At 32.1% G+C, this 10,993-nt stretch overlaps 1 protein-coding gene across 1 annotated transcript; it reads left to right on the plus strand.

Moving 5' to 3' along the window:
- Window positions 1-621: 621 nt before the first annotated feature.
- Window positions 622-10,467, plus strand: LOC131157561 (translocase of chloroplast 34, chloroplastic-like). The gene is made up of 8 exons (XM_058111806.1): window positions 622-816; window positions 1,266-1,379; window positions 1,511-1,618; window positions 1,712-1,836; window positions 2,046-2,310; window positions 9,660-9,728; window positions 9,855-10,016; window positions 10,104-10,467. Exons 2-8 carry the CDS (start codon window positions 1,281-1,283, stop codon window positions 10,212-10,214), a joined length of 939 nt encoding a protein of 312 aa, XP_057967789.1. The 5' UTR covers window positions 622-816; window positions 1,266-1,280; the 3' UTR covers window positions 10,215-10,467.
- Window positions 10,468-10,993: the final 526 nt, after the last annotated feature.

Here is a 10,993-nt window from a genome sequence, read left to right on the forward strand (position 1 = left end):
AGTTAAATAACCAATAAATTTGAATATAATTAAAAGAAAAATATGCATAACGTTTTTAAAAAAATAATAAAATGAAATATGAAATACTTTTACTATTTTTCGATTGTTATGTGTAATAAAATTTTTATTGTAAGTAAATTTTGAAAGTAAAAAAATTAAGTAAAATAATTGTAATATTTTTTTATTATAGTAAGTTTTTAATGTGTATTATTTGTAATTTTATTATTCTAATCACATTTTTATAATATTATTTGATTTAAAGATGAAAAGATGTATTTTTAAATTTATATTAGTTTTATAAATATTAACGAAATATTTTACTGATTTTTAGTTTTTAGTTTCAGTTTCTGATTTTTGATTTTTATTTATCTAATTTTTAACAATGATACCAAATGACTCTTAAATTAGTTTAAGTGATAATTTTAGTTGAATAAAATTAGTAATTACATGTTCTTAATTGTTTAAATTTAAAATATAAGGATCCAGATAAGTTTTAGTTAAAAATGCATGCACCAACTTATCATTTCACTTTTTTGGAACATATAAAATTAAAAATTATTAATTAATTATTTTATTTCAATTTTAAACTATTAACACAAGAACATGTTAAAAAAAAAAAAAAAATGAAGGTCGGAAGCTACCCCGTAATTACTAATTACTTAATTAGGAGAGAGAGACACAGAGGGGAGGGAGGAGAGAGAGAAGGGTTCTATTGCAGAAGAAGATAAGGCCGTCTCTGAGGTATCGACCAAGATAGTTGCAGAGGGATCAATTGAAATCCTAGGGTCCCTTTTCGGATTGCGCCCCGTTAGATTGGTAAGTTTTTGGAACATACACGCACTCGCTCTCTCTCTCTCTCTCTCTCTCTCTCTCTCTCTCTCTCTCTCTCTCTCTCTCTCTCTTTATTCCTTTACACATTCCTCCTACTCTGCTTCTTGTCTCGTTGACACTCCTTCCACCTTCTAGGGTTTAGGGTTTAGTATTTGACTGTCCCATTTTTTCATTTTTAGTTAGAATCAACGAAGAGCAGAAAAGTGAAAGAGAAAATTTTCGTTCTTTTTCGGGCACATTGGGTTGTTTTCCAGCAAATGGAAGCCTTAACTCTGCTTCAATTAATTTTCTTCTGCTAACTTTTCTTTGTCACCGAATTAGATTGTGTGGGTTTGTTGTTTAGGTTTAATTTTTCCCGGCAATTTTAGGGTCTATAGCTTTTATGCCCTATACCTGTTGATTCTATTTCTATTTCTATAATGTATGATTTGTAGGACGGGGATTTATCTATGGCGTCCCAGTTGATCCGTGAATGGAGCGGCATTCAGCAGTTTCCAGCGGCGACACAGGCCAAATTGCTTGAATTATTGGGAAAGCTGAAGCAGGAGGTTCAACTTATATATTTCTACATTCTTCTTTCTTTATAAATGGACAATGTTTTTATTCACGTAACTATGTATGTGTGGATGTGTAATGTTTATGCATATATGGTGTTGATGTGATTAATATACTGCTCTAGAATGTGAGCACGTTGACCATTCTAGTGATGGGGAAAGGTGGTGTTGGGAAATCTTCAACTGTGAACTCAATTACAGGAGAGAGAGCAGTTGCAGTCAGTGCTTTTCAGGTATTACTTGCTATTTCTGTGCAATTTGGACCTTTTGAAGGGTCTGCATTCTGTACTGGTTATTTAAATTGGTGCTATGATATTATTTTGTAGTCTGAGGGACCAAGACCTGTGATGGTTTCACGCTCGAGGGCAGGATTTACGTTGAACGTTATTGACACTCCAGGCCTTGTAGAAGGGGGATATGTGAATGATCAGGCACTGGATATGATAAAACGGTTTGTTTTGGCTTAGTAGTTCTCTTGTTTCTGAACAATGTGTCACAAATATAACTATGTTTTCAAGTGTCTTGACAATGAATTCATTTATTGATTCCCATTGTTTCTGATCAATGCATCACCAACATCACCAGTAGTATTGACAATGAATTTATTTATTTATTGATTCATATAATTTTTTGGGGTGGGGATGGGTATGTTTTGAACAGATTCCTTTTGAACAAGACAATAGATGTTCTACTATATGTGGATCGCCTGGATGCATATAGGGTAGATAATTTGGATAGGCAGGTTATCAAAGCCATAACAGATAGTTTTGGTAAGGAGATATGGAGTAGAGCTTTGGTTGTCCTCACACATGCTCAGCTGTCACCCCCAGATGGACTGCAGTATGACGATTTTTTCTCCAGAAGGTCGGAGGCTCTTCTAAAAGTTATTCGTTTGGGAGCCCGGATACGTAAACAAGATTTCCAGGTATGTCTTGTTTCTCAAAATGCTAATTCTGTTCAGGGAAGAGCTAATACATAAACAAGATTTCCAAGTATGTCTTGTTTTTCAAAATGCTAATTCTGTTCAGGGAAGAGCTAAACCACAATGGAACAAAGCAAACATAATACACAAGATTTAACATCTGGTGTTGGCCCACTTCATAAACCATCCACCACCAATGAACATCTTCAATTATAATTCCTTATTGCTTATGCATTTACTTTCAATCAATCCCAACCCATTCACCAAAGATCCCACACTACAGAACTCGCATGAGTAAAGTCCTCTCCATGCCTTTTCTTTCCAATCTCTACTCTTTACACAGAACTGCATTATCTCATATTTTCATGGACTCACAAAAATCCAATCTAGATGGACCAGGATGTCTTGTTCTGCAAGCCCAAGTATACTCAATAAGGAAATCAAATCAAATAGGAAACCTCAATCCAGCCCAACAAAGGTGTTCTTCAAGGACATCTTGTTCATCAAGTTCCCCATCCATCTTGTCTTACTTCTTTGTATAGAAGCATTGATAAACTCTTGTTGCACAAGGAGATCCTTCACAGTACTTAGATATGTACTAAAATTGCCCTTCCATAGAACACATCAACAATAAATTTCATGTTCCCTTTGTTTTCCAAGATATCTCAAAACAAGCTCTTCTACCAATTTGTTACTAGAAGACATAAGTACTAAGCAAAAGCAAAACTTTTTAACTAATGTGGGTTGGCCTTGGTCCTGTCCACAAGCAATCCACTACCCATGAAAAACTAACGCTACAAACGCCAATCATACACACATTGTCAATAGTTCCAAAGCCTCACGAAATCCAAAAGTGTACATTACAAAAGTCATATAAGGAAAACCTCAACTACAATCACCAATCCATCATACTTGCTCAATCATCCCCAAATCCCAAAGCCCCATATAGAGAAAAGAACACATTTCAAAGGAGATCCTTCTCAATACTTTATTAGTTCTTGTATAATCTCTTCACATATAATCACATATTTATAGGCTTAGAAGTCCTAATCTAGATGGTTTGGGAAGCCTTGTTCTTCAAGCATGAGCATTTTCCAATTTGAAAACCAGCTAACTACCTTGTTTAAGTTCATCAAAGTCCTAATCTAGATGGTTTGGGAAACCTTGTTCTTCAAGCATGAACATTTTCCAATTTGAAAACCAGTTAACTACCTTGTTTAAGTTCATCATATTTTCTCTTTCCTGTTTTTTATTGCACTGTAGTAGTTCTCTATGTTAGTATTATAGTTGTAGTCATTATCTTCATTGTCACATTTAAATTATGCTATTGAACTTGAGTGTCCTCGTTTTTTTTTTGGAAGATGCATGTGGTGCTTGGAAGGTTAGTTAACTCAATGATTGATATTTCCAAATGGGGCATTGTAAATATTAAACTTTCATTCCTATTCTTATTACACATTTACACGAAGAGTGCTCAATTCGTCTTAGTTACCTATGTTGTGTTTGAAACACATGTGAGCATGGGTTGTTTGGTTGAGACAGTTAATGCCACATGCACCCCTCACCAGTATCTCCTGTACGGGTGCATTGTTTTAATGGCCAAGAACTTTTAGCCCATGTTTGGTGTAACAACAGTAAATGGTAGGAAATGTATTTTTTTTTTGGTTTGGGGGGGGGGGGGGGGAAGAAGCTCAAGGGGAGGCGCTTTTTGGCCTTACACCCAAAAAGTAATTAAAAAAAAATCACCCATTTCCTTATCCTGCCCCTTGCACATAGCTGTCCCTAAGATACTTGACATAATCAATCTAGTCCAATGCTATTATTTCAGTCCAGTCCTGTTGTGCAAAATATTAGCCTACAAAACAAACACACACCAAGGATTATAAAAAATCAATATGTTTTAAAAACATTTTCCTACATTATGGGCTTTCTTAAAAGTCATGCTGGTCACACTATGCTACACAAGTATGAATAGTATAAATCATATATAGGTGGACATAATTACTCAAATTAAAAAAAAAAAACCCTCTGCTTAGATGAAAATATCCTTGTCTTCTATAAAATATTCTATCTTATATGTAAACCCATCTCAGAAATTATTTTCTGTATAAAAAAACATCTTAATTTTCAAAAATTTCATTGACTTCATTTAATTAAATCCAACCCATGAGATATTGGAACACCAAAGTATCCCTGCCTTCATTGACTCCACGTCCACCCCATGAAACATTAGAACATTGAATCTTTAGAGGAGTAAAATAATTTAATCATAAATATACTCCTATTATTTTATTTTTAAACTTTGATTCAGTGACTTGTGAGCAACTTGGTTTGTTAATAGCCCTTAATCTTATACTTCTAGGGCAGATTTGGAAAGAAAACAGAAACATGTTTCAAAATACATATCTTATATGAATCGAAGCTCAGAGAAGAGTAAAAAAGGTAGGACAAAATTTCAAGCACATATAGATTCTAAATGTTTTCTCAATCATTGCAACTTACATTCTACCTCACCTTTAGTTTCATTGAGACAATATCATCCACAAATAACAAGACCCGATGGATATTCATAGTAAGTTCGTCCATCAATATTCACTAAAGCAAAAAGATAAAATATTTAAAGCAGGGCCAGACTTCTGTAATGATTAGAAATTCCTTGGACTATCCCCTTGGAGGCAAATCTGTCATCCTTTCTCTAAACTTTTGTGTTAATCGAGTTAAGAATTATATAGCTATTGTGGGCATAAAATCAAGCTAATTTTCCATAGTTCTGACCTTAGTCTTTGTTCAATTGCCCTTTCCCAATGTTTCATTGTATTCACAAGTTTAGTTTCATGATAGTTGCTATAGTTTTCATTAGCTTCTTTATTTTTGAGTAAAGGTATTAAATTGCGTTTTCCTCAATTCATATGGCATATTCCGATTCTTTATGTTATTTAAAAAAAAAAAAATTAGTTAACATTTCACAATATAATTCTGATGCCTTGTAAGGATTTCCAAACTTCAATTTTTGGATGTCGTTCAACTCCACAACTTTTTCATTTTTTCATGTTCTTTGTTGCGTACATGACTTTAATTTTGTGGATAAGTCTAATAATTTTAGCCGTTTCTTCAATTTTCAATTCTAACTTCAAGCATTCTACTTGATTTTCAGTAGCTTATTAGAATAAGTTTGACGTCTTTCTTTTATAACTTTGTTCTTAATTAAAACACTATCATCCTCATTTCTTATACATTTTATATTACCTAAATCTTTACTTCTCTAGCCTGCCAAGTTTAAATTTTTTTTATGCTTTTTTCAATATCTAATCTAGTATATAAGTTATTATATGCTCTAAGTTTAGCTTCGCTAACAATTTATTTTTCTCCATATTTTCATGTGTTCTTTATATTCTTAAAATTTCCCTATTTCTACATTGTTTCCCTATGTCTAAACAATAGTCTAAATTCTCTATGTCTAAACAATAGTCTTTTTTTTTGTCTTGAGCTGCTTTTTGAATGTCTTGATCCTGCATAGACTCTATTTAGTAGTAATGCATCTACCATTCACCCAAAAATATTTTTTGCTTTCTCTTTAATAGAACGAGCCATTGTATTCCAAAGAGTGTGTCCACATTAACCGTTATTATCTAGTTTTTCTTTTTAAATTATTCTATTTGAATTTTATTATATTTTCTCCTATTAGGTACCACTATTTAGTTCTGTTACATTGGTTGATGTTAGTTTTTTCTTCCATTTTATTAAATCTTGATATATATTGTTGGCCCACAACTTAATAGCTTAAGCTTTTAGGTAAAGTGGTAATCTAACATGGTATCAAAACTTATGACTAGGAGATCCTGGGTAATAGTCTCATTTCCCTTTTACATTATGTGGTGTTCAAAATATTATTGTAATAGACTAACAAGTTTTATTTATTATGTGTTTATCTCTCCACGTATTGTCGGGTTGCGCATGCGAGGGAGTGTTAAAGCTTGATATACATTATTAGCTCACAACCTAACAGTTTAAGCTTTTAGGTAAAGTAGTAATCTAACACATTTTTAATACATATATTTAGCACTTATACTGCATGCTATGTAGCTAGACTTTCAATCCTTTCAATCCTATTTGACTTTTATTTTGTCAAATTTTGAAAATTATCAAGTGTTAACTTTTCTTAAAGCAGATATTCATTGTTATATGACAGAAAAATTTAAGATTATATCACTGTATCCATGTCCTTCATTTTTCCTCTAATAACTTTTGTTGTCATTTTTTTAAAGTTTCCATTAAGATATTTCGCTGTATCCCTTTTATAATTATTATCCATATCTTTCCAAAATTACCTCTTAAGTTTTTCTGATTTAAGCATCATAAGCACTAGTGGCATTTATTATCTCTTACCCCAAATTTGTCACAATCTTTAGGGCAAACAATGCGATCTCTCTTGAGGTTTGGCAAAAATGCTGACCTCCCTCGAGGTTTTCACATATACATTTTTTGAGGTTTGGCAAAAAGGCATGGACCTCTTTTGGGGCCTACGTAAATTCCATAGAGTGCCCTTGACATTTGATTTTTGGGATATTAATGCCCCCTCCCCATTGCATTTCTTTTTGCTAGATATAACAGGAGGTGCATGCCTTTTTGTCAAAACCTCAAAAGAGATTTTTGTTGAATTTTTTGAACCTTAGGGGACACTGCATCTTTTTTCCAAATCTCAAGGGAGGTTAGTGCCTTTTGTCCTAACTTTTGTCATTCTATCTTGTATATTTTTAACATTATGCCAAACCCAATTTTGACCAATATATTGAAGTTTCTAGTTCTCTATTTCTCCAAGATTTTCCCTATCCACTTCGTTTCTTGAAATAAAATTATATTAATTTTTCTTCTAATCATTGTGTGAAACTACTTAAATGCTTTTACTGCAGGTTCCCTATGTTTAATGTTCCTAATCTAACCCTAATCTCTTGAACTAGCTTCTTTACTTGCCCATGTCCAAGAAATTATAGAAGTCTGAAAAATGTCAAATGAAGTTAGGGTTAAGCTATCATTTGATGAATATGTATAAACATAACTGACATATATAGATACAGTAGACTGTTGTTAAGTATATTATATGTTCACACCAAAACTGAAAAAGTTAATACAAATTTGGTGCAAAATAAACAAGAATTTATTTGTAGACTTAGATTTTTAAAATTATTTTATATGTTTGATGTGGATTAGATGGACTTTACTATGAATTTTGATGTGTGTAGAACGAAGTTTCAAGTTTATGCATGGAATTTAAACGAAGAGCAATGTTTCACACTTTTGTATTAGTATATCTTTGGACAACTGTGCTGAATTCTTTGAAGAGATGTTTGTAGTGATATACATATATATATATATATATGCGTGTGCATGTGTGTATATATTTCATTATTTCCTTAAATTAAAACTTTTAGAATTTTTAGTACTATAGTCTTTGAATGGACAATTTGATGTGTTTGACCCACACATCACCTGGTCAAAACATTTTTATTTGTAAAATTGGGAGTTTTTAGTTTAGTACCTTATTATTTTAAGAAGATATCCTATCATGTAGGATACAAATCCATGTTATTATATATAATATATTGCTAAAGTAGGTCCATATAAGAGTATTTTTTTGTATAAAAAATTTGAAAGGATAATGTTGTTCGATGTAGTTATGTAGTTAGGGTAGACCCCTACAAGTATTTTTGTATAAACATATTTTAAAAAATATAGATACTTTTTGTCAATACAATATTGTATGTACAAAATTAAGAAGTTAGAATATTTTGTCAAACACAATGTTTCATGCCCTTAACAGATATGTACTTCTATATATAGGAAAGATGCACTCTTCGTCTTCCTTATGGAAAGGCTGCATCTATGCCCCAATTGCTCTTCATGCCTTTTAACACCGTAGTTGTCAAATCAAGATTTGAATCGTGAATCGAAATTCTAGTTTTGGGAATTAAGATTCGGTATGAATTTCCAAAATCAATTCTAAATGACATGCATATATTGATATACAGATAACAAGAAAAATAGTAAAATAAAATTAAATTGACAACAAAATATCATATTTCATGTGTATTCTTTCCCTAAACAAATGAAAAGAGAATAAGTTAGGAAATATTAATAAAAAGTAAACTTTATGTTGTTTAAAAGAAGGAATCAAGAAAGAAGAATAAAAAGCTGGACTTTGGTGTCTATTGACAATTAAAAAATAATAATATTTCGTGCATATTCTTTCTCGTATTAAAAAGAAAAAAAAATTAACCTAAAAATGATAATAATTGGACAAACTACTAAAAAAATCAACTTTTGAACCTTAATATCACAATGAAACAAGAGTACCACCTTAGCTGTTGAGTCTTTTGTTGCTTCTTCTCAATGGCAGGACACTATACTCCTAGAATGAAGAAGATTTTGTGAAGACAACATCAGACCTAAAGTTCTATTTTCTCCTCTTTTCTAGCACAAAACTGACATAGACAAGGAACGGAAGGTGATTATGTAAAAATAAAAGCAATAAAAAAAGAAAGAAGTGTTGTTTTTGGGGTTTCAAACTAGTAGGGTTTGTTAGGATCTGATAGGTCCAGAATTGTATGAATTGATAGATTTGGATTGAATCATTAGATTCACAACAGTGAAACAATAGATTCACAATGATTCAGTTGTTTCTAGATTTGCAAGATTCAAATTGATTTGGTGTAGAAGTGATACGAATCATATGAATCAAATTGCGAATCATAAGATTCTAACAACTATGCCTCATGGGCATCCTGCATTTTTTGACAATATTGCTTTTGAACTCTTGAAATTCATGATTAAGAAGCATGATTTTCATGTATTTGATCTAGTCTCTTGTCTGCATGTCATTATAATGCCATGATATTCCTTATGATTTAAATGCTAACCTTAGTTTCAGAGGAGTGACAGTTTTTAAAGAATGGAGTATGTTGCAGAAGAGATAACTTGTAACTTTGTAAGAACAGAATCATTCGTAGTACGTCTGTCTTAACTTCTAACTTTGTAAGAACAGAATCATTCTTAATTGGCGCCTCATAAATTAAGGGAAGTGTAGCTTTTGCTAGAACATGATGACATGACTAGACTGAATGTAATTAAATATTTTATATTTACTTGTGTTAAATTGGATCATATTTTACTGTCCTTTTTCTTCCTTGTATTGGACTGCATCCTCAGAAGTGGTTGTGTTTCTGTATATGTTTTTGAGTGTTGTAAATTGAATGTCTTCTTTTTGGGAGAGATTATTTTCATCAATTTGGAAACGTCATGCATTGTTTTATGCTTCTGTTTAATTCATCTGTTTCTTTTGCCCTTGTTTCTCATAGGGTACTGCTATTCCTGTTGTTTTGGTTGAGAACAGTGGGAGATGTACCAAGAATGAAAGTGATGAGAAGGTTGACCTTTTGCCTCTTAACATTCATTTGTTGTCATTGCTTTCATGCTTATTTAGCTGTAAATTTTTATTCTGTGCTGAACTTTCCTAAAGTTTGATTAAGATTGGTTTCTGTTTGTGGTGGTAGATAATTCCAAATGGGATTGCTTGGATTCCCAATTTAGTTGAAACAATCACGCATGTTGTATCTAATGGGAGCAAGGCCATTTTGGTCGACAAGAAGTTGATTGAAGGGCCGAACCCAGATGCAAGAGGGAAGATCTTGATTCCTTTTATTTTAGCATTCCAAGTAAGCGTCTAGCATGCAGTGCTGGGGTTGTTTTCTTCACATTTTATGCAGGGACAGATTTATATCCTCTTGTTTCCTTTTTGGCAGTATTTCTTTGTGATAAAGCAGATACAACGAGCAATCAAAGACGATATTGCAAGTGAGAGTAAACCATCCTGGGAGCTGCGGGATATGGGTTCGGCTAGCCGCAAGTTCTGATTTGGCAATGAATCTTCATCGTTGTGAAATATTCTGAATGTTCATTGTGGTTTTGGTTTGTTGATCACACCTGTTTATTTTCTGGTCTTTTTGTTTGAGGTAGGACATTGATGTTGTAGTCTGCAGTAGCTTTAACCTGCGGCAGATGGATTTCCCCGTGTTTTGAGAGGACTGATTTTGCTGTAATAGTTCTTGTTATGTGCTTCCATTTTTGCTACCGACATCTCAACTTCACTTCCTCATTTGTGTCTCAGCTTATGTGCAGTTCATTATCTGTAGATTTTTGTAGTTCTCTGGCTTTACATTTTCTTTTAAGCATCATAAAATTTCAGCCTCTCCAGAAGCTAGGGATTGGTCTTAAAAAAAATAAGTATTTATTATGGAAAGTATTTGAATTAAGTATTCGCGTTAATAATGAAAAATAATCTTAAAATAAATATTTTTGTCAATATATAGTATTTGATTTACACTCAATTAAATACTTATTTAAAATTTTTATATTTTTTTAAAAATAATTATTTTAAAAATGTATTTTTGTGTGGAAAGGTAATTTATTTTAAAAAGTATCTATAAGTATTTTATGAATATTTTTTAGATAATTATTATTCTTTAAAAAAGAATTTTTTATTATTGAAAAGTGCTGGGCCTTGTTATTTGAATATTGCAAAGTCTCTTACTTCATAATTGATTAGATTTTGTTGGATTTTTGCCAGACACGATGACATGGCATGAGGGTCTTCCATAGAATTTAGAAATATTAAGAGTAAGGGAAAGAAAAA

Source organism: Malania oleifera, chromosome 6, assembly GCF_029873635.1.
Source record: "Malania oleifera isolate guangnan ecotype guangnan chromosome 6, ASM2987363v1, whole genome shotgun sequence".
Lineage (NCBI taxonomy): Eukaryota > Viridiplantae > Streptophyta > Magnoliopsida > Santalales > Ximeniaceae > Malania > Malania oleifera.

Excerpts from the sequence above, each read along its gene's own strand:
- LOC131157561 (XM_058111806.1), top strand. The coding sequence starts at position 1,281 with ATGGCGTCCCAGTTGATCCGTGAATGGAGCGGCATTCAGCAGTTTCCA. Across the intron at positions 9,729-9,854 it reads AGAATGAAAGTGATGAGAAG|ATAATTCCAAATGGGATTGC; the intron begins GTTGACCTTTTG and ends TTGTGGTGGTAG. Across the intron at positions 10,017-10,103 it reads CTTTTATTTTAGCATTCCAA|TATTTCTTTGTGATAAAGCA; the intron begins GTAAGCGTCTAG and ends CCTTTTTGGCAG.